Source organism: Triturus cristatus, chromosome 10 (genome assembly GCF_964204655.1).
Source record: "Triturus cristatus chromosome 10, aTriCri1.1, whole genome shotgun sequence".
Taxonomy (NCBI): Eukaryota; Metazoa; Chordata; class Amphibia; order Caudata; family Salamandridae; genus Triturus; species Triturus cristatus.
In genome coordinates, this window is record NC_140593.1 from 570,281,149 (window position 1) to 570,306,129 (window position 24,981).

Below are 24,981 nucleotides of genomic sequence, written 5' to 3' on the forward strand. Positions count from 1 at the left end.
TAGTAGTACAAGGAGAGACGAAATCATGGGAACAAATCAGACAAGACAAAACAGAAGCAGTCTTGACCCTAGTATTTCCCAACCTCCAAATCTCAAGTCTAGTTAAAAAATATACGGCTCCCTGAAGGTTTACTTCCCGCAACCGTTACTCACACACTAGATGTCAAACAATTGTCAGGGTTTGGGAGCCGGTATCATATTCTCCAGCAACAAATATATGATCAAATAGTCCCAACAGCCCTTCTAAAAATACAAGAGGAAGATGGCAGAGAGTTAAGACGTGTGTTGTCTTCGCTCCTCCACCCGCTGACTTCCAGCACCGGCCAACAGCCTTCACATGCGCACAGATGGGCAGTAGAGCTCTCTCCCGCACCCAGGAGTGTCTATAGCTCTACCGGGTGGTTCCCGGGTTCCTGCGATCGGCTCCACGGCCCCTGAGCTCACCCGGGGCCTCGGTGGAGGTGCAGGCGGCGAATGCTGTGCGGCGTAGGCCTAGACCGCGGCCCTGGTTCCCAGCTGCGAGAGACCTGCGCCCTGTCGGAGACGCCCGCGGGGGCTGAGCCACCCCGCCCGCTCCAATTTGCGGACCCGAGAGACTGCCCTGGCAGGCTCCGACGACACCTGCGCCTTCTGTGCGGCTGCGGAGCCGCCGCTGGATGAGACTGTGCACGGAGAGATCGCAGAGGATTAGACGCTGCGGGATGGCTCACCGGAGCCCAGACGGTAAGCCCTGCGACCCTCCCGCATCTAGCAGAACGTCTCCCGCGCAGCACCCCGGGGCTCGGCCCCGCTGAGAGCTTCCTTGGCACCTGCACCTCCGGCCCCTGCCTGTGCCTGGCTCCTGGGCTCCGGCCACCTTCGACATCGCGGTGAGAGGGGTGTAAGGACTGCGCACTGGGTGCCATCTTGGGGCCTCGCATCGCGCCGGCCCCACTGCGACTACAGCTCTTCCTCCCGGCGGCCTTCCCGGGTGTGCCACGTGACTGCCTTGCGACTCCGGGGTCAGGCCAACCCAGACCCCTGCTTGCTGCCACATGTGTCCCTGCGGGGGACGACCACGGTAGCCACCGTCACCCACACCCAGCAGCTTGAGGTCCCCCCCTGCGGTGGGCTCTCGGGGAGCACGGGCCAGCTCCGGTGCGGTCCTGCAGCTACAGGGACTGGCTTAGGAGATCGCGGATCCCTACCTTCGCAATTGGCCTGGGCCCCAATCCTCCGCCAGGACAGCACTTCGCCTCCCTCTCGCTTCTGCCTGGGGGGGCGGGGGGCTCTCGGTGGGTTGCGACAGCGTGCACATCTGGCCCTTTTGCAGACGTCCTCCATGGCTTTCCCTGACCAGCCGTAGCCCCGGCGCCCCCCCCCCCCCCCTGGCCCAACTGGACACGCGCCCTGATATAGTGGAGTGGTTGGGACCATGGCCATGACATCGGCCAAGGGACGGAAAGATAAGTCAGCTACCAGGGAAAAAAACGGGCTCAACTTCTCTGTTGGCAGACTCATCAGAGGCCCCAGGGACGCGGCCCTTTCTGGAATCTCTCTTCGCCACGCTACGCAAGGATCTCCAAAGTGTGAAGCGCGACCTCACCGCAGAGCTTAAAGAGGTTTGCAAAGATGTAGAAGACATAGGGGAAAGAGTGGCGTCTTTGAAAGAATAAAGCGATTTCCAGGACACTGAGATGGCGGCTTTGCAACAAGAGGTCCTCTGCATCCATGAACAACAAGTGGACGTGTAATCTCATCTCGAGGACTTAGAGAGCCGGTCCCGGCGCCATAATATCAGGATACGGGGGTTGGCACTAACGAGGAGGCCGTGGACATTTTCGCCTATGTACGAGAACTGTTCAACCACATTCTGGGCAACTCCCTAGAAGCTCCGCTGAAGCTGGATCGTGCCCATAGGGTGGACCCCCCAGAGCAGCAACGGCGCCCCCCCGCCGACATACTGGCCTGCGTCCAGGACTTTCTTACTAAAGAAGAGATCTTGTGCAAAGCCCCGCTCGCAAGCAAATCTCTTTTCGCAACCAGACGCCCACCCTGTATCAGGATCTTGCAGCTATCACCCTCCAGAAACACCGATCCTTCCGTCCCATCACGGAGGTCCTCCGTCAACGCAACATCTCCTACTCCTGGGAGCACCCATTCCGCCTGGTGTTCCGACATGACGGCAAGCTGTTCCAACTACGCTCCTTGTCTGAGGCCAGCAGGATCCTGGGGATCACTCTTCCGGAGGACACAGACGATGGGGCTCGTTCAGAACTGGGGTCCGGTGACGACGGATCGAGGTAGAGACAGCAGTGGCGGCGGCGAAGTGTCCGCCGGCAGGACCCTGCGGTGATCAAGAAGGAGCAGCAGGCGGCCCTGGAGGCCCTGCCGGGGGCCCTTGCCCAGGCCTCTCCTGACTGACCCCTCCTGGTTATTTAGGATATAACCTTTTGCTGATAGGTTGGGAGTGGAGGGGAGGTGGAAGATCTGACAATGGCCACACGACCACCCGTTAGACATTCTCCCTGCTCATCCCCAGATGACGGACAATGTTCACATATTGAACTGTTTTCGTCGCTTGTTGCGCCTTATGGAGTTTTTGTTTTGATATTCTTTTTTAGTTTGTTGTTGGGGCTTATTTTTCTCCTAGGCACTCTCTATTGTTCCCCTTTTCCCCCTCTGCTCCTTGGTCAGGGGCGTTTTCTCCCTTCTTGTCCTCCTTGCCTTCTCCTTCCTCTTCCTAGCATGGGGCTGTCTGGGCCTTGCGGGACGCCTTCTCCCCTCCACTACTTGGCGGTTACTGTGTGCGTACTGCCTGAGGCTGCGTATGAGTCCTGCTCCTCCCAGGACTCCCCAGTGGCATGATCCCCCCCCTCTTGTTCTGAATGCCGCCCCCCACTCTTAGAATCCTCACTCTGAACACGAGGGGCCTTAACAACCCGATTAAACGGAGGGCACTCCTTTCTTATTTTGAGGGTCCGGGGCGGATATCTGTCTTCTCCAGGAGACGCATCTTCTTCCCAAAGATTGTCACAGGCTCCGGTCCCGCTCCTTTCCCACTCAATTTTATTCTTCCGGACCTACCAAGAGAGCTAGGGTCGCCATCTTGGTTTCGAGTAAAAACTTACAAGAACGGGCAGCACAAATGGTGGCGGAGATACAGGGTAGGCTCCTCACATACCAGTTCCTAGTTGGGGGGCACTCGTTCGTAGTGGGCTCCATATACGCACCGAATGAAGTCCAAGAGCGTTTCCTGAGCGAAGCACTGATAGAGGCGACGGCCTTCCAGGCCCATCGGATACTGATCGGGGGGGACCTCAACTTAGTGTTTGATAATGTCAAGGACCGCTCTGCACAACGCACTGGTCAGGTGGGTTCACTTTCCCCACCTTACACGATCTGGGTCTCACGGACTTATGCCGACATCTCCACCCTGACATGAGGGATTTTTCCTTTTATTCGAACGCACACAAAACGTATGCCAGACTGGACTACTTCCTGGGCACCAAACCCATTCTGGATGCCACACACTCTGCAGACATACTAGTGGCCACTCTTTCTGATCACTCCCCAGTGGTACTCACCTTAGCCTTCCCACAGACACACCCCCCGGCCAGATGCTGGCACTTTAGGGACACGCTCCTCCACCGGCCAGACACGGTCACACTTATACAGCAGACAATCACTGATTACTTGTTGCAACCCAGACACTGCCCTCTCCACTAGATGGGCTGCACTTAAAACAGTCGTAAGAGGCGAAGTGATCGCCATATCTACAGCCGACAACAAGAAGCGCCAGAGAAAGAGGGAGTAGTTGTAGGGTTCGGGAGTTGGAGCTGATGCACCAACGTACTGGAGCCCCGCAGGCGTGGAAACAGTTAAAGGCGGCTCGGGAGCAGCTCACGGCCCTGGATAGGGACAGGGCAGAATACGCTGCGATGCACTTGCGCCACTCCTTTTACGTGGGTGGGGACAAGTGTGGGCGGTTAGTCGCACGTAAGCTTCGCGAGACCCGACTCAGGGATGGAGTACGAGAGGTCAGGGGTCCCACTGGAACACCATATACGGATGACTCAGCCATTGCAGAGACGTTCCATGAATTTTACGCACAACTCTACGCCGAACAGCCCTTGGAGGTACCGGACATGGATTCTTATCTGGCACAAGCCAGACTGCCTTGCCTTTCGCATGACCAGGCGATCCACGTAGAGAGGGAGATTAGATTCGAGGAGGTCATAGCCGCCATACCCCGCTTGAAGTTAGGTAGATCATCTGGGCCTGACGGCTACACCGCAGCCTTTTATAAACCGTTTTGCAGTACGCTGGACCCCCTTTTCACCCGACTAACTCCTTCGCCGAACCATGAGCGATCCCGACATCCATGTTGGAGGCAGCCGTAGTTGTTATCCCGAAGCCGGGGAAAGATAAAACCTTATGTATGTCCTATCGACCCATTTCACTGTTATACGTTGACCTGAAACTATACACTGGGATTCTCGCCGCCCGCTTAAGCCCTTATATGCTGCTATTAGTGGACCCGGATCAGGCCAGTTTTATACCGCAGCGCCAGACGAGGGACAACACCAAGAGAGTCTCCCACCTGATTGAAAAGGCTGCCCGCATTCCCGGAGAATACCTCATCTTGCCGGTGGATGCGGAGAAGGCGTTTGACCGCGTCCATTGGCCATATTTAGAGCAGACCTTGTTCCGTGCTGGCCTCGTTGGGAAGATGCGAACACACATTTTGAATTGCTACCATTTCCCAAACACCACAGTCCGAGTGAATGGCTACACCTCCACACCATGCCCCATCAGTAGGGGCACTAGACAGGGGTGCCCTTTGTCGCCCCTGCTCTTTGCACTCCACATGGAGCCTTTCGCTCAGAGGGTCAGGGAACCTCCCCAGATCACTGGTATGCGCTTTGGTGGTGATACCCATACGTTAAGCCTATACGCGGACGATGTGCTGGCCACCTTCACACAGCCTGAGACCGCCTTAGGCAACTTCTTGGGTGAACTGGAGACTTTCGGGAGAGCCTCTGGCTTTAAAATCAACCTCATGAAATCGGTAGCGCTCGGTCTGTCCCAGCCCAAGACGGTACTGACGGACCTCCAGGCCCGCTATCCTCTGCAATGATCAAACGATTCAATCCCTTACCTCAGCATACAGCTGGCTCCGAATTTACAAACTATGAGACAAATCGATTATTCCCTCGGGCTGCGTAGCTAAAATGGAAGCGATACCCATTATCATGGCTGGGGCGCATCGCGGCCATCAAAATGACCATCCTCCCCAGGATATTGTACCTTTTTCAAACTCTGCCCCTCCCACACCCCACCGGTTGGTTGCAAAGAGTCCAATCTGACCTTTTCTTCCTTTATATGGCATGGGCGCAAACCTCGAATGAAGAAGTTGGTGAGCTTTCTCCCCCCGCACGAGGGAGGCCTTGGAGTCCCGGATTTAGCACTTTATTATTATGCCACTCAGCTGCAGTACCTGGTTGAGTGGAACCGGGCGGAATCTGAGAAGCATTGGCTTTTTCAGGATCGGGCCGTTGCGGGTACGTCACTAATGAAGATCCCTTTCATACCCAATCACCATCACCCGCCTAACCTATACGCTTCTCATGTAGCAGGTTCCACACTTAGGGTATGGGACCGGGTCAATACACAGTTCGCCCTTACTACATTCCCGTCCCCACTCACCTCTTTTTTGGACCCGGCGTTGGCCCTCAGGCCTTTGCTCGGTGGAGAGAGGAGGGTTGTCACGCGCTGGGCCAATTGTTCCATAGAGGGGACGTGATACCTTTTCCGCAGATTCGGGCCGACTATGGTTTCCCGGAAGCAGAGCATATGCACTACTTACAGGTCCGACACTGGGCCCTCCACCCTGATAAGCGGGCACAAGCATCGCGACTCCTCACGTACTACGAGCGTTGTCCCATCACTCGAACTTCTGATAGGAAACTTATCTCTGACCTTTACAAAATGCTCTTATCCGGATACACTCACACTTACCATGCGGGGCGGGCAAGATGGGAACGTGACATAGGACATGATCTTAACCCCCGGGAATGGGAAGGAGCATGTTATAGGGCCCGCCATATGGCTACGCACACAGGCCTGACAGAAACCTTTACTAAACTTGTATACCACTGGTATTACACCCCAGAGAGGCTACATCAAGCTGACCCCACCTACATCCCCGACTGCTGGAGGGGATGCAGACAGATAGGCTCTTTGGTACATCTCCTATGGGACTGTCCACACATCCAACCTTACTGGAAACATGTATTAGACGAGATCGATAAACATTTAGATACGGAACTTCCCAGGTTCACCGCCTATGTCTTGTTGGGAGTGCCCAATCCTGTCACTTACCCTTCGAGGTCCCGCAGGGGGAAAGCAAATCGCCATCGCCCTGGGTACAGCCACACAGAACATACTGGTACACTGGAAAACAGCTCAGGTGCCCACACACGCCAGGTGGTATCACTGTCTCTGGCATGTGCTGGGTATGGAGAAGATCTCCCTTACTCTGGCCGGCAAGGGCTCTTTTGGCGACCATTTCTGGCTCTGTTAGCCCCAGAATTTAGAGAACTGTATTGCCCCAAATACGTACGCCTCCTGTACCTCACTACTCCGGACCCCCATGCAGGACTCATTTCCACCCCCCTGAGACATTATGGACTTAGCCGTGCTATGTGGAAACAGAGAACTCTGGGAGGGTGAAGCGTGGTTCCCTCTCCTGTTCCCTTCCATCTTCACTTTTCTTTCCCCCTTTTGTGCCTTGTTGGGATGGGTGGGGGGATAATGCGTTTCCTTTTGTATTGTAAGCCGCGCATTCTCTTTGCATCTTTATTTAACCCTGCCGAGCCCTGTGCGGCTCGTTTCATATGCCCCTTTTTTTCCTTTGTGTGGCTTTGTTTCAATAAAAAGATTTAAACCATAAAAATACGAGAGACCACAAGGTGCCACAGAGCCAGCCCAATGGAAGGACTACAATAAATGGTCCATCAAGGCCATTCGCAGGGCGAATTTTAAATGTATGGCAATCTTCTCCAAATGGCAAGTATACTATAGCCCGAGAAATTGCATAAAATGTTCCCAGAAATATCATCAGGCTGTCCTAGATGTAATTATCTAGGAGGAGACTGGCTTTACATGTGTTCTCTTGTCCTAAACTGACTAACTACTGGACTAGGGTCCTCCAGTCGGTTAGTCAGCAACTCAAACATATCATAGACCCCAATCCTATGGTTATTTTATTCGGGATTTCTAATCCAACTTTAATGGTGTGACAAAAACAATTTGTTTTTAATGCATCTTTAATTTTACAGCTTTGGAAATCACCGGATCCACCTAACTTCGCACAATGGGTATTCAAAATGAGAAGCATAAAAGAACAAGAAAAATTATATTCCCTTAGCATAGGGGCTATTCAGAAATTTGTACAAATATGGGGAGCAGACTACAATTGAATAAGTTGTAGATCCTATAACAAAAACATAAGGTGAAGAAATGAACACGAATAACCGCCAACAACCATAACTATTTATTATACATGTCATTATGGTCTATTCATTGCACTTTACATATATTTAATAGACATAGTTAACTGGCAGTACCTACAAGCACTTTGAATATATTATGTATGCCATTAAGACATACTTCTATTCACACACAAAAAATTGTACACGGATATAGATATCAATTCCAAATCATTTATGAATTTTATTGTACATTTACTGTAGTCAAATCATGAATTGTCGCTGAGATTCTGTTTTATCCCTTTTAACATAATTGGTCTGTGATTGATTAAATAAAGCTTTATAAAAAATTTCAAAAAGTAACTGTTATCCTTCCAAATGACAGGACAGTTACACAAACAAGTAATTGTCTGCCTTAGTAAAAGATCAATAGAATTCAATCACTCAAGATCATTCCCACACTGTCACCCTCGACCTGCACTGGCCACTCGAATCGCTGTAGTATACCTCTGCGCACAGGGCTTTCCACACACAATTCTAACAAATCCACACACAAAGTTCCCCTCAGGCGGATTGTCCTGGCGCTTTGCAACTTACCAACAAACCATTGGTTAGACAATTACAACAAATCAGTGTTATCTACACCACAAATATATCGCGGGAACTTAGCCTACTCTTGAGCCCGATAACCATAACAAAACGAACTCATGGACCAGGCGCGTCCAGCCTGAAACCACGTTCACTTAACTCTCATCCCAACTCCGCAAGACATTACACAATCAAATCATTCCCACAATCTAACACAACACATCCCTATTCATACTCACTCCACCGTTCACCGCTGTTCTCGCCGCACCGTCAAGCTCCATCGGTCTCCGGCAGAGTCGCTGCTCTCCGCTCCCGATCATTGGGCTCTCTTTCTTTGGGGCTCTAAAATCAACTGGCCTTAAGTGTCACACAGCTGCAACCAGACAGGCGTGCTATTCACTTGGACGCCAGATGAGAAGGTGAAGGCAGAGGGGATGTAGTGGGTAGGGTAGCCATTGGTTGTGTAGCTGACCAGCAGGCTTGTTTTGCCCACCGCCATAGTCTCCCAGCAGCATGCACTTGAGGCGCCTCTCCAGAGGGCTTCCGGGGTCTGGCAGCGGACTGAGCTGATGGTGAGACACCGGCGGCGCAAAGCTCCGTTGGTAGTCCACTGGAAGGCTCAGCTCCTGGGGAAGGGGGGGGGGTATGGGGTAGGAGTTTAAAGCCCAATTCTGCTGCCCTGCAAGGGAACAGGAAAGTCACCTCTGCTAAGTAGATCTCGGGTGGGCACACCAAGTGCTGGGCGTCCTGAAGCCCGTGTGCTTGATGGAAATCGCAAGGTGGTCACGGAGGACCTTAATCTGGGTACTGCGGGCTGCAGGGTGGCCACTTAGTCCACAGAGGGCTGTATTTTTCTCAGTCGATTCTGCACACTGGATTGTAAGGCGGTCACTTCTCCACCAAGGCCCCAAGAGTAGTGTGTTGCAAGCAGCTCCCTTTCCCTGCTGGGTGCCTGAGATTACAAGGGAAGTGAAGTGTTCATTCAGACAGATCCCTGCTGCATGAAGTAACCAGCCTGAGGTCCTCCATGACCACCTTGCGAACTCCTTGAAGAACGCAGGCTTCAGGGCACCCAGCACTTGGGTGTGCCCACCCAAGATCCTACTCGGAATGACAAACTCCCAGCACCATATACTCTTTAATGCATTACTGCACTTACAATGTCTAAGAATTGGTCTAGACACTGTAGGGGTACAGGGCTCATGCACCTGTACCCTCACCACTGGTATAGTGCACCCAACTAGAGCGGTAGCTTACCTATGCCAGGGCAGAGGGTGTAGGCATGGCACACAGGGATGAGTGCCATGTCAACTTCACTTTGTTCTGCACCAAAATGGGCAGCCTGCAAAAAAAAAGAAATAGTGTGGGGGAGGGGGGGTCTGTGTCCCCTCTAAGGATGGCACAACAAGTGCTGCAGCCCTTAGATGCCTTCCCTTGCCACAGTATCCATGGTACCTTTTGCAAGGGACTAACATCTAGCCTGAGAGGTTACAAGGTACAATTTTGCGAAAAAACACAAGCCCTGGGAACCTGACTGGCAGGGACCCAGGGCACATCAAGTAAAAGTGCATCAGTAGTCCGGTAAAAAAGGGGAGGGGGTTACTGCAACAGAAACCCAGCTTCCTACACTACATCCCCACCGCCTTCGGTGGTATGATGGAGATATTACTGGGCTTCACAACTGACTACTGTTAACGAATGAGTACACCTACCGGACGATGAACCATCGAACCGGATGGATCACCTGGTAATGCGCCCAGGCGGATACCTGTAGGCCCTATACGCAACACCTCCAAAATCGCAACAACAGAACCAGACAGCTGTAACAGTATCTCTGGCATGTGGCCCACAAAGCAATGGGATGGGAAATCAAACTGATACGATCCGCCCCCTTGTGGGACACAGCGGCCCTAGGCACTCTGGGGAAACACCCATGAGCTGATAAACGGGACCTGATAGGCTGTCTAAAATCAAGGATTTATGGACTTGTGGTGCAATACTCCCCTTCCCTGACCTTCATCAGGAATACAAGCTTGCAGACACTGACATTTTTTGTTACCTTCTGGTTAAACATGCGTTGGAGACGGCAATCCCAGCCGAGGACAAGCTGGCAGACTACTCCTTACTCGAGGACCGGTTAATGGACGGGCATATGACACGCAATGGAACGTCACTCGCATACTGGAAACTTATTAACAACACGCCTGACACTATTTTGACTGCAGGAAAAGTGGACACTTGACGTGGGAGGGTTAGATGATGATGAAAGGGCGGAGGCTTTAGCCTCACCTGGAGAGGTGGCCATTAAGGCAGGGTTTAGGTTGATTCAAATAAAGATATTGCACAGGGCCTACTATCCATGCACCACACTGATGAAAATAGATAGGGCCCCAACTGAGAACGGTTGTCGTGCATGAAATCAAAAGGGCACCTTCTTTCACTTCATATGGGAATGTCCAGCAATACAACTCTATTGGGATGCAGTGGTTAACAAGATGAATGGCGTTTGGGACATGGCTACCACCCAAACACCAAAGTGGTGCCTTCTGAATATATGGGAGGAGTCAGATACTACTTCAATGGGAAGGATTTGGATGACACTCGGGTCGGCCATAGCTAAACGCAATAAAGCTTGTTGCTGGGGAGCAACTGGGACACCAAGCCTGAGCAAATGGGATAAAGACGTGGACACAAATATGGTAGCAGAAAAAACTGTTTATATTAACAGAGGATGTTCTAAGAAATGGGTTAAGGTCTGGGGTAAATGGAAATACTCACATGGGGGCCTGTGTACCCTCCCTACTCTCGCTGCCAGGTCTCAGCTCGTCAATTGATCCCTGAGAGGGGCTGTGTTGTGCTGAAACTGGTATGGCTGTGTAGTTTAAACTGAATGATTCTTAGCTACACTACAAAGTCGATACTGTGGGGTGTTTGTGTTTTTCTTATTTCTATTTTATTTGAACAAGATTTTTTTTTTAAATACTTTTTGCGAACTTTAAAAATTTATACACGAAAAAGTACTTACTGTAGAACAAAGCTCCTGGTCTGAAAAATTACATAAAAATCAGTTATTTTTGCAAATTGGTCTTGGATTTATTTTTGAATGTGTGTATCATGTATTACTTATACGAGTACAACAAATGCTTAGCACTACCCTCTGCTAAGCTTAACTGCTTGCCCACAATACCACAAATTGAGTGTTGGCATTCTCTACTTTTGCCTCTGTATACCAGTCTGGGACTCACTGGACTCTACACAGTGTACCTCGTTTTAGTGCACTATATAGAGAGCAAGCTTACAATATCATCCCTCAAATTATCTCAAAGACCCTGTCAACATCCTCGACTCCCTCAAAGCAATTGTCTACAATAATTAGGGATTAGCCTTCATAAAAGCTCTCTATGGAGAAACTCTCACCTCTATTCACAATCAACAACTACCTCACTCAAGGAATCTCACCGAAGTGTTCAAGTGGGAGCAGATACTCCAGTCTTTTAGAAGGAAGGACCACATCACCCCCATTACCTCTACCATTACGGGCCTCAACTGGCTCCCCTTTTCCAGCAGCATGCACTCCCTTTAAGCAAGCAACATCACCTGCACAGCCAAAAACACTGGGCAAAGACGCATCTGGTTTCAGTCCTCCTTGAAAGAGTATAATTGAGCCTACTGTGAGCAAAAGCTATGACGATCTCTCACGCGTCTCTAAAATAATGAATAAAACTTGAGGTTCTGTTTCCTGATGTTATTCCAGAGTGGCTTATAATTAAGTCACAGTCTTTGTTTAAACTATGCCATTTTCACGTTGGCCCCGCACCTGTTATAACTGCATGGCAAAGGCACAACTAGTGCCAATTTTCGGGGGTGGGCTACTAAAGTTTTCGGGGAGGGGACATTAATTCTTCAAGCAATAGGCAGAGTTGAGATGCAGGGGCTCTAAGACGGGGTGAAAAAACAACAAAGCCTTGTTAACAAGTAAATGGTCTTTTAAAGACCTGTGAAGTACTCTGGTGCAGCTGCGATAAGACCGACCAGGGCCGGCGCTATGCATGGGCAGTTGCCCAGGGTCTTGCACTATAGTCCACCAGCATGGGGCCCCGCAACAGTGCAACACACCACCATTCCTCTTGTACCCCTGCCGATCCAATTGAAAGGTGTCTCTTTGAAATTGGGTTTACAGGAGGCCACCCCCCCACATGGCCTCTCAGGGATGGTATGGGGAGGTCTAGTAGGGGGGGAGGGGGGGGGGACACTTCCTCTTGTACCAGTTGCAAGCAGACGCATTTTGCAGGTTTGTCCTGCAATTAGGCCCCCTGACAGCTGGCCATCAAGAGACACTGCGGTCTGAGCACCGGCAGTTTTATTAAAGGGGTCTCGAAACGGTTCTCTATCAGGCTCTGTTTTGTGCCCTGGCACAAACGGTCCGTTTTTTTTCCCCAGACTGCAGTGACAGCAGGCACACCAATGTGCGCTGCTCACTTCTCACTAGTGGAGAAGTTACGGCATGACGTCATGCCAGGTGAGCGTTGGTGGGGAAGGGAAGTCCTTGCTTCTTACATATCCCAAGTGTCGCTTTTTAAAACACAAGACTGAGCGCTGTTGAGAGTGAGGGGGTCCTATTGAATAGCACACACTGAAAACTGACACTTCCCTTTTGGAAACTCAGGAGCACCAACATTGTCGTGGTGTCACCAGGGCTTTAAGTGGAAGCTTTTTCAATATTAAATACAAGCCATCGTTGCTGCTGATTTATCTAATGCAACTAACAACCATTGACAAAAGCCAATAGTCCTGACTTGTTGTAGGTACGATGTTACTTGTTGTATCATATCTGGATGCAATGACAGAAACAGCAAAATACAAGTCGGGCGGCACACTATGCTAAGCACAAATTTTTAGCTTATGTGTTTTAAGCCACGCCCTTAATGACACTGGCTTTTAGAAATGCAAGTACCTCTGACACCATAAATCACAGTTTCAACTTTTCTCAGCAAGCCTATTTATTGACTGCGAGTTATATTTGATTTATAACAATTTGTATTATTTTGAAACAGGGAGAACACTTCCTTAGTATGACAAACACATGTCTTATACATTTAACATATATTTCTGTTTTTACAATAACTTGGTGACAACTCAACAAACATGGAAAAAATCTTCAAATTGACAATACTTAAACAAACAATAATAATATTACGCTACAGTACTCAGATATCCTATTTTTGGGGGGATGGGGGCATTCTGACCCATTGTTGCCTCCACATTGAATGATTATTATGGTCCTGTGCAGAGTCAGAGAAAATAATATTTTTCGAAATTGTCGTGGAGAGCGTTTACTGGGTGTATTGTTTTGGCTCTTCTAGGGACGTTATTGTATAATTTTTATCCCAAATATTTCTCGTTCTTGATAAGCCGACGCGTTTCGACCTTTGCTGGAGTCGACCTATATTATATTCATATGGTCTTCATCAGGGCTCGTGTATTGTTCCAAAGGGACATCTTTTTCCTGAAAAAATAATGATGTATCTGATCATAAAGATTGTGATTGTTTTTTAAATAATGGATGTTTTTTATAAAAACCTGAACACATGAGGCACTTACGTGCTGGCGTATGGGGGATGCTGGCGTCTTTTTTTACCTATGATATACAAAAGGGTACACATCTATGAGATAGATGGTTCTCTCATGGTTTCTTGTCTCTTGTTTGCACATGTCAGAAGAAAAAGAGGGGTTTAATTTAGGAGGACTTGACATACCTTTCTGGTTTGCCCGTGAGGAAATGGGACTGGTATGTCGTTCGTTCGCTAATTTTCGGTAGAAAAAATCTGTAAATACAAGGAGAGCATACCGCTGTAATAAGGAAAATGAATGCCCACTAAGTGTCTTCATGTGTGGCTAGTGCTCCCAAGTGAGTTTAAATGAGCTTGGTATGGACGAACTCCGGCTCATGCATGTATTGCATTTATTGCGTGGCGGACTATTATGTTGCAATGCCCGAAGGGTCTAGGTGAACGGGCTGGGGCTTCCTCTAGTGTTCCGTGTGATCATACGGAGGGTAAACATGCAAGCAAGGTGATTTTAAATAACCTGTGGCGTTACTCGAATACTCGTTTCGCGTGGCGGCGATTCTTAATACCAAGTGCTCATGCCATCTCTTTGTCGCGTGGAGGTGGTTTGCATACCTTAATGGTTAGTAGGAAGTCGGAACTGCCTCTTCTCTTGTGCCGCGTTGTCTTCGTCTTCGTCCTCAGCTATGTGAAAACACCCCGTTTCAGAGGAGTATGTTGATTGGCCGGATTTATATTTCCGGCGTCACTACGTTCAATGTTGTTGCGTTGTTATGGCAACGTGTTTGCTACTGGTGACTGCCTTTGTTGCTTCGAGGTGGGTTCTCGTGTATCGAGTGTGTTTAATACTCATTACTTCCGTTATCACTTCAGTAAGATTCTCGTGTAGCGAGTATATCCTTCAGCTGGTGTGCTTGTTAGTTGATTTTCCATGCTATTCACTTTTTTCTCTATTGCATTGCCGCAAAATTGTGGAACCTCGGTTTCCTCCGGAGAACTCATTACATTTGTTTTGCAAACCTGTTGTGTGTAGTTGTGGTTATCAATAAAGTTTCTAAATGTTCAAATAGTCACTTTTTGCCGTGTTGCCAAGCAAGTTGATCTTCATGGTGGAAACGGTGAGTGTGACCTCTTATGAACCTCCAACTTGGTGTATCCCGAGGAGAGGATAGTTGGAACCCTTCTTTTATGCAATGTGTGTCAATTCCGTCATTTCATTCAGCCCATTTGCGATAGTTCCAAGTAGCATTATGATTTTCGCTTCACTTTTTGATAGTAGCGCATCAATATTTTTGCCTCGAATGTGGCGTAGAACAGTCCATTTGAGGTCGTTTGGGCCGTGGTTTTTTTCAATACAGTGGAAAACCATTGGGGCATTCAGTGTTTTGCATTTAATCCTCGAGCGGTGTTGGGAAATGCGTTTTTTTATGGGCTGAGTAGTTTTCCCAATATAAGCCAATAGGCAGGGGCAGAGGACGCAGTATATTACGTTGTGGGTATTACAATTTGTGAAGTCTTCATGGTTTATGTATTTTTGACCGTACGTGAATCTGGTTCCTTCTATAGTGCTGTCGCATGATACGCAGGTGCCACATTTTCTGTGACCTTTGATAGGTGGTAATGACAGCAGCGACCTCAAAGTTGTTTTTGGTTGTCTGATAGTCGTATTCGCCCGTACAAGTTTCTCTCTGATGCTTGTGTTTTTTTTCAAAGCGAATATTGGAGTTTGTGTGAAAGATGGGATGCTTCTTATTGTGTTCCAGTTTTTGCGGATGATTTTTTGCATCTCTGTTGTCCGTCCTGAAAAGGTAGTAACGCATACCAATGGTGTACTTTTTTTCTCTGTCTTGGGGGTGAGAAGAGAGTCACGTGGGGTATACCACGCTCGTTTTAGAGCTTTCTTGAGTAGTTTTTTTGGGTAGTTTCTCATTACCAGTTTCTCTAGCAGTATTGTCGCGTTCTCGAAGTAATCTTCTTTCTTTGTGCAGTTCCGCCTTATCCTTAGGAATTGGCTGAGTGGTAGATTCTCACGTAGATTTCTTTGGTGGAAACTTGAGAAGTGTAGGAATGTATTCCTGTCAGTTTTTTTGGTATATAGTGTTGTGTAAATGTGGCCTTCTTCGTGTTTGATTAGAAGGTCTAAGAAGTTAATTTCTGAATTACTGTAGTTGACTGTAAATTGAATATTCGGGTTCCTGTTGTTGAGCCAAATTACGAAAGTTTCAAGCTGTTGTGCATTGCCTCTCCACAGGAGGAACACATCGTCGATGTATCGACCCCAGATTTTAATGTGTCCATCATATGGGTTGTTGTTGTATATCCATTTTTCCTCATAGAGGGCCATAAACATTATGGCCATCTCTGGGGCAAATGGACAACCCATCGCGGTACCCATGATTTGCAGGAATTGCGTGTCATTAAAAGTAAAGAAGTTGTACTTCAGGCATATTTCTGTTAGCTGTATTAAGTGGATTGTTGGTACATTATGTGGCCTGATGCGTTTGTCCAGGAAAACTTGAAGGGCTTCCAGTCCTTCTTCCTGGGGGATGTTGGAGTACAGACTGACGATGTCAAGAGTTACTAAAAATTCGTTTTCTTCATTAAAGGGGTGATTTTCCAATATGGTGATTGCTTGCATCGCATCTTTAATGAAACTTGGTGTATTGCAGACTAATTGTTTCAAAAACGTGTCCACGTATTTTGCTGGTCTTTCTAAAATCGAGTTGACTCCCGAAATTATAGGTCTGCCTGGTGGGTTGTTTGGGTCCTTGTGCACCTTGGGGAGAACGTACATTATTGGTGTCCGTGGGTTGTCATTGATCAAGTATTCTGCCTCTTTTTTGGTTAACCATCCTTCTTCCTTTCCAATATGTATAATGGGTAGTAGTTTATCCTTGATTTTTTTATTCCAGTCTTCGTTGTTTTTCCTGTAGTATTTGTGGTCTGCTGGTTGTCGTTGTACCTCCAGCGAGCACAACGACAACCAGCAGACCACAAATACTACAGGAAAAACAACGAAGACTGGAATAAAAAAATCAAGGATAAACTACTACCCATTATACATATTGGAAAGGAAGAAGGATGGTTAACCAAAAAAGAGGCAGAATACTTGATCAATGACAACCCACGGACACCAATAATGTACGTTCTCCCCAAGGTGCACAAGGACCCAAACAACCCACCAGGCAGACCTATAATTTCGGGAGTCAACTCGATTTTAGAAAGACCAGCAAAATACGTGGACACGTTTTTGAAACAATTAGTCTGCAATACACCAAGTTTCATTAAAGATGCGATGCAAGCAATCACCATATTGGAAAATCACCCCTTTAATGAAGAAAACGAATTTTTAGTAACTCTTGACATCGTCAGTCTGTACTCCAACATCCCCCAGGAAGAAGGACTGGAAGCCCTTCAAGTTTTCCTGGACAAACGCATCAGGCCACATAATGTACCAACAATCCACTTAATACAGCTAACAGAAATATGCCTGAAGTACAACTTCTTTACTTTTAATGACACGCAATTCCTGCAAATCATGGGTACCGCGATGGGTTGTCCATTTGCCCCAGAGATGGCCATAATGTTTATGGCCCTCTATGAGGAAAAATGGATATACAACAACAACCCATATGATGGACACATTAAAATCTGGGGTCGATACATCGACGATGTGTTCCTCCTGTGGAGAGGCAATGCACAACAGCTTGAAACTTTCGTAATTTGGCTCAACAACAGGAACCCGAATATTCAATTTACAGTCAACTACAGTAATTCAGAAATTAACTTCTTAGACCTTCTAATCAAACACGAAGAAGGCCACATTTACACAACACTATATACCAAAAAAACTGACAGGAATACATTCCTACACTTCTCAAGTTTCCACCAAAGAAATCTACGTGAGAATCTACCACTCAGCCAATTCCTAAGGATAAGGCGGAACTGCACAAAGAAAGAAGATTACTTCGAGAACGCGACAATACTGCTAGAGAAACTGGTAATGAGAAACTACCCAAAAAAACTACTCAAGAAAGCTCTAAAACGAGCGTGGTATACCCCACGTGACTCTCTTCTCACCCCCAAGACAGAGAAAAAAAGTACACCATTGGTATGCGTTACTACCTTTTCAGGACGGACAACAGAGATGCAAAAAATCATCCGCAAAAACTGGAACACAATAAGAAGCATCCCATCTTTCACACAAACTCCAATATTCGCTTTGAAAAAAAACACAAGCATCAGAGAGAAACTTGTACGGGCGAATACGACTATCAGACAACCAAAAACAACTTTGAGGTCGCTGCTGTCATTACCACCTATCAAAGGTCACAGAAAATGTGGCACCTGCGTATCATGCGACAGCACTATAGAAGGAACCAGATTCACGTACGGTCAAAAATACATAAACCATGAAGACTTCACAAATTGTAATACCCACAACGTAATATACTGCGTCCTCTGCCCCTGCCTATTGGCTTATATTGGGAAAACTACTCAGCCCATAAAAAAACGCATTTCCCAACACCGCTCGAGGATTAAATGCAAAACACTGAATGCCCCAATGGTTTTCCACTGTATTGAAAAAAACCACGGCCCAAACGACCTCAAATGGACTGTTCTACGCCACATTCGAGGCAAAAATATTGATGCGCTACTATCAAAAAGTGAAGCGAAAATCATAATGCTACTTGGAACTATCGCAAATGGGCTGAATGAAATGACGGAATTGACACACATTGCATAAAAGAAGGGTTCCAACTATCCTCTCCTCGGGATACACCAAGTTGGAGGTTCATAAGAGGTCACACTCACCGTTTCCACCATGAAGATCAACTTGCTTGGCAACACGGCAAAAAGTGACTATTTGAACATTTAGAAACTTTATTGATAACCACAACTACACACAACAGGTTTGCAAAACAAATGTAATGAGTTCTCCGGAGGAAACCGAGGTTCCACAATTTTGCGGCAATGCAATAGAGAAAAAAGTGAATAGCATGGAAAATCAACTAACAAGCACACCAGCTGAAGGATATACTCGCTACACGAGAATCTTACTGAAGTGATAACGGAAGTAATGAGTATTAAACACACTCGATACACGAGAACCCACCTCGAAGCAACAAAGGCAGTCACCAGTAGCAAACACGTTGCCATAACAACGCAACAACATTGAACGTAGTGACGCCGGAAATATAAATCCGGCCAATCAACATACTCCTCTGAAACGGGGTGTTTTCACATAGCTGAGGACGAAGACAACGCGGCACAAGAGAAGAGGCAGTTCCGACTTCCTACTAACCATTAAGGTATGCAAACCACCTCCACGCGACAAAGAGATGGCATGAGCACTTGGTATTAAGAATCGCCGCCACGCGAAACGAGTATTCGAGTAACGCCACAGGTTATTTAAAATCACCTTGCTTGCATGTTTACCCTCCGTATGATCACACGGAACACTAGAGGAAGCCCCAGCCCGTTCACCTAGACCCTTCGGGCATTGCAACATAATAGTCCGCCACGCAATAAATGCAATACATGCATGAGCCGGAGTTCGTCCATACCAAGCTCATTTAAACTCACTTGGGAGCACTAGCCACACATGAAGACACTTAGTGGGCATTCATTTTCCTTATTACAGCGGTATGCTCTCCTTGTATTTACAGATTTTTTCTACCGAAAATTAGCGAACGAACGACATACCAGTCCCATTTCCTCACGGGCAAACCAGAAAGGTATGTCAAGTCCTCCTAAATTAAACCCCTCTTTTTCTTCTGACATGTGCAAACAAGAGACAAGAAACCATGAGAGAACCATCTATCTCATAGATGTGTACCCTTTTGTATATCATAGGTAAAAAAAGACGCCAGCATCCCCCATACGCCAGCACGTAAGTGCCTCATGTGTTCAGGTTTTTAGAAAAAACATCCATTATTTAAAAAACAATCACAATCTTTATGATCAGATACATCATTATTTTTTCAGGAAAAAGATGTCCCTTTGGAACAATACACGAGCCCTGATGAAGACCATATGAATATAATATAGGTCGACTCCAGCAAAGGTCGAAACGCGTCGGCTTATCAAGAACGAGAAATATTTGGGATAAAAATTATACAATAACGTCCCTAGAAGAGCCAAAACAATACACCCAGTAAACGCTCTCCACGACAATTTCGAAAAATATTCTTTTCTCTGACTCTGCACAGGACCATAATAATCATTCAATGTGGAGGCAACAATGGGTCAGAATGCCCCCATCCCCCCAAAAATAGGATATCTGAGTACTGTAGCGTAATATTATTATTGTTTGTTTAAGTATTGTCAATTTGAAGATTTTTTCCATGTTTGTTGAGTTGTCACCAAGTTATTGTAAAAACAGAAATATAGGTTAAATGTATAAGACATGTGTTTGTCATACTAAGGAAGTGTTCTCCCTGTTTCAAAATAATACAAATTGTTATAAATCAAATATAACTCGCAGTCAATAAATAGGCTTGCTGAGAAAAGTTGAAACTGTGATTTATGGTGTCAGAGGTACTTGCATTTCTAAAAGTCACATTACAGATTTTGGCCTCTGAAAACCTTATTGAAACCCCCCCTTTACTGTAAATCCTTAATTACACTGGCCACGCCCCCTTTGAGAGACTCCCCAGTTTTTTCATCCCATTTAAAGCCCTGACTGCGGGACACAATTTGTCCAGCACTTTAACGTCCCCATGGTTTTAACTTCTAGCCCACAAGCAATTCTCACACCTTCAGCCCAATATGAGCTGTAAAAGAGGTGCATGTGGGTGGCCGAAAGGAGGAGCTGAGGCCCAGGAGAAGTCTGCACAAAGCAGCTTCAGGAGCCCTGATTGTATCCCTTTACAAATTAGAGGGGGCCTCGCACATTCCCTCTCCGCCAGGGGCCCCAAAAGTCCTAGAGCCGGCCCCAAGACGTACGCTAGCTAAACCAACCAGCCTACAGCCGCTCAAAAACGGTCTTTCTGTGTGTCCGGGAAGTTGTCTCAGCCCGGGCTGACACGACGGGGTGGGGCTGAAGCCCTTTGAGCCAAATGGTGCATGGTAAACGCGCAACACCCATTGGACGCAAAGGGCTTCAGCCCCCCCTCCTTGTCATGTGTGGCAGCCCGGGATGAGACAGCTTCCCGGGCACACACACAGCCACACCCAAGCACTTCACAGGTCTTTAAAAGACCATTTGTAAGTTAATGCCCCGATTACTTACCGGTAATCTTCATTACTCCGAGTATAGTCTTCCTCGCCACATGAGTTCCCATCCCTCCCTCCCTGTCTGGCTATCGGTTTCATGTTTATGCTTGGTAGTTTCAGGCTGATGGGTTGGGCCGGCCCGCCTCTTATAGAGGTCATGGGCAGGCCATATTGGGAAGGGATGGGAGGCTGACTTTTTTTGCTTTGGAGGGTTCTGGTGTAGTGCTGAAGCTCACTTTGTTAGTCATGTGGGGAGGAAGACTAACGAGGAGGTAATGAGGCCTCGCTGTTGTTTCTCCCCTTGTAAGAGCCCCTGCAGCCCAACTCTTGCTTAAAGATTCAGCCCCCCCCCCCCCCTCCCCCCGAAATTTGGCTCTAGTAAGTTGCGCCTCTGACTAGGATGAAAAGCATAACTGTAGCAGCAGGGGCGCAACTAAAGCCAAATTTCGGGGGGGGGGGGCTAAGAAAAAATTTCGGGGGGGGGGCTGAATCTTTTAAACCATAGGCAGAGTGGAGCTGCAGGGGCTCTTAGAAGGGGTGAAACAACAGAAAGGCCTCATTAACATGCAAATGGTCTTTTAAAGACCTGTGAAGTGCTCGGGTGCGGCTGTGTGCGCGCCGGGAAGCTGTCTCATCCGGGATGCCACACGCGAGGGGGGGGGGGGGGCGGGGCTGAAGCCCTGTGAGTCCAATGGGTGTTGCGCGCCTGTGTAGCAGCAGGCCAGGTGAACTACCTACGGTAGAGACGACAGCTGATTACCATGGCGTTCTGCAGAGTTCTGGTTACTCTGCTTACGACCCTCGGTGGTGAAGTTGCAACCCCTGCACTTCTAACTCGAGCTGCGCTACAAACCCCGTTCTACCGCGCACGTTGTTCTGTCTCTTACCAGCCTTCAGCTCGCTTACGGTCGCCATAGGAGCACAATCACAGTTACAATATCACGTGATCTTTCGTCCAAAATGACGCAGCTGGGGGCAGGTCATGTGCAGAAAAAACTTTCCTCATAGGTAGACTAACTTCAGGCGCATGCGCATTCGGTATGCTTACCTTTCCGCTTTCGTCTGGTTACAAACGGTCGTCGGTTGGGACGAATGTTACGTACAAATAGGTTCTGCTAAGGAAGCTTTGTGTTTGATGTCTGAGGCTCCTCCCTTGTACTCTTTATCGTCCTCAAGTCCTCCCCACGCAGATGACTGTATGCAACTGCCCACTACACAGCTATCTAAGGAGTGAGACATCAGTCAAATCGAATCCCGCACGAAGGGTCGGTCTCTTTGCTTAATTGCACTAATGAACACAAAAAGGCATACATACCTTTAAACCTTTTAAGACTCCAAGAAGGGTGAGATCGAGATGTTCTGGAAGGAGATCGTATTGAAATTAATGGTGGGAGAGCCTACGGATCGAGCCAGATGTCTGATTCTGCTCAGTGCCCAAAACTAGCCTACTTTTAGCGTGGCTAGCCTGCCACCCACTCTACCATCACGCGCCAAGAATTAAAAACAAAACATAAACGTTTGATGTTAGAATAGAAAGCGGTAGCCATCTAGTGGATACATTGTATAATGTAAAACCAGAACACCTAGAACTGATCCTGCCTTCCTTGCTTAACCAAACAGTGTGTGATCCTAGGCAACTCTTCTATTTTATAATCTTTTTCTACATTATCTCCATGCTTTAAATGGGCTTTACTCACAGCTACTGAGTATCGGCATTTCTGATTTTTTTTCCTCGCGAGTACCAGTTCATCTCCAGGGCCGAGGAGAGTACCGATACTCACTGGCATGTTGGGTTTTCGCTTTTCGGTGAAATGGTAATAATGTAAAAAGGCACGCTATTTCTACCCTATTTTTCATGCTTTCATGACCATTGTCCCGTGAGGAGCGATTACATTAAACGTGACGCATGAGGTCACCCTTGTAATGTGGTGCTGGGTTAGACAAGCACTAGGACCGCCTAGGATGGGAGGCGTGGAGGGGCGGGACTGAGGAGGGGCAAGGAAATGCCCGGTAAAGTAAGTTAGTTAGAGGCAGGCTATCGACGAAGTAAGTCGCAGGAAATAAAGAGTTAGTGAACCCTCACACGTGTCTGCGTCGTACCTCCGCCGACACTACAACTGGCGACGAGGGTTGGCCACGCAGCGCGTGGTGCATGCCCGGTACGAGAAGCTGCCTGGACCTGTTACGTGAGCGTGGAGCGCTCTGGGCGGCGGTTCGGCGCGAGTCGGGAGCCTACCCCGATCGCGTCCGTGTGTGAGGGCCGCGACGCGGGTGTCTACCCCGGTCGCTTGTGGACAGCTGCCTGCTGTGACGGCGCGTGTGGAACGTGCGGCCGGCCTGCGTGTGAGCGGCCGCAGTGCCTCCCCTCCGGGTGAGACTCCGCGTGGTGTCAGAGCCCACGGAGGGGCAACCAGGAAGAACACTGCCTCATAGCGTTCACGCGATCTACACCAGAACTACAAGTCCCATGATGCTCCGGGACGCGACGCTGGTGACGTCAGAACGCCTACGCGTCCGAGCGTATGAAGGAGAGCAATGGCGGCGAGCAGTTGCCGATTACTCGTCCGGAGAGAGTTGCTGTTTTTCGAGGCTGGTAAGGGTGCCTTGCACCGCCTCAGTTTTCCCAGTGCTTGTTGGTCGTGGCAGCGCGGATCTCTCCACTCCTTGTGGTGGCATTGTGTGGGTCTTGGTTTGCGCTTCCGAGACTCAATATCTAATCTAACGGCAAATGCCCGTAAAGCGCCGTAAAGAACTCCGGAACACTTCCCTGGATAATTTCCTTCCCCCCCCTCCTAAGTATACGAGGAGGACGTAGCCTTCCTAGAAAGCTCTGAGGTAGAGCTCTAGTCTTGACAGTCGCCTGGAATAGTAACCTAGAGGTCTTTCCCTGTTGGCGAGCGCTCAGCTGCTCATGCAGGGAAGACGGCGGCGACTTCGTCCAAGTTGATAATAAACCCTGTATATTTCTTTCCCTGTTGGCGAGCATCCATATTGCTCTTGCGGGGAAAGATATTGGTACTTGTCCCTGCACTTAGCTGAAGATACAGGAAGACATTCTCGAAACTAAACTGATGCTATATGTCCGGAACATTACTCATATTCCTATGTATAAAGCCTGCTAAGACGCTGTGGTATCGAGAGTTATTGATTATAATTTGCACAGACTAGTATCTTTTATGATCCGTGTTGTTCCTGAAGATAAGGAGAAGTTCACTGCATAAGGAATAGTTACTGCTTATGAAATGTGAACCCTTGGATTATTGCTGCCTGCTTACTTTTGTTGCTTACCTATTTTCTGGCAGAGGGACTGCGAGTGAGCAGGACTTTGGCTCTTCCATCCCCTGTTTCTGTCTACCTTAAAGTAGCTTGAGGTGGGTAGCCCAGATATTACTGTTTCACAGTCTTAGGGAGATAAAGGTTACCCCAGTAATGGCTGTGCTCTTTACATTACAGAACCACAACAGATCAGCCAGGGTGTGACCCTAACTGACGTATCAGCAGAGTGTTATCTTTCTTTTACAGGTAGGAGACAGAAGGAGTTAGGCCTTCGTTATACAGGACTCAGGGGGAAGATAGAATGCTCACAATTCATCGGTGTTGTTATTCTTTGTCTTGTTGTCGTTTCAGATCTCCCTCCCCGCTGTCCCCTTCCTACCCTTCCCTCGCTTGACCACTCCATGGAGTCTGTGTAACACTTATCAGACCGTGGTGGTGTCGAGAGGTGGACATTATATACGACGTGCGATCCTGAGGATTCCTGGCCGCAACACGTGGAGAGAAGCGACGACGATCTTGGAGCCCACCCCAGTCGCGTGCTGCCCGCTCCGAAGTAGCTGTCGAGTGGAGGGTCGTTGAGGTGCCCCCCCCCACTTCGGTGGAGTCGCTGTGTGGTCTGCTCCGGAAGAAGAGATATCGATCTGGGTGCCCACCCCAGTCGTGTGCTGCCTGCACTGGGGACTCGTGGCGAGTGCCTTCCCCGAGAGTGACACGTGTGGAGCATTTTGTGGACTGGCTGGAGAGCTGTGGCCTGCGTGTGGAGATCGAGCCTGGAGAATGTGTGCAAGTGAGGCAGCCATCTTTAAGTCAGGTGCCTGCACCAATCCCCTGCGAGGCTACACCGGCGGCCATCTTTAAGT

The 24,981-nt window shown here is 48.3% G+C and overlaps 1 protein-coding gene across 1 annotated transcript in view; it reads right to left on the minus strand.

The window, feature by feature from the left end:
* CEP20 (centrosomal protein 20) overlaps nt 1-21,861 on the minus strand; it is a 380,968-nt gene extending 359,107 nt beyond the window's left edge. Inside the window, exon 1 of the mRNA XM_085632082.1 lies at nt 21,733-21,861. Within this exon, the coding sequence (XP_085488208.1) occupies nt 21,733-21,760 (28 nt within the window). The 5' untranslated portion in view covers nt 21,761-21,861. The remainder of the gene's footprint in view (nt 1-21,732) is intronic.
* Nucleotides 21,862-24,981: the final 3,120 nt, after the last annotated feature.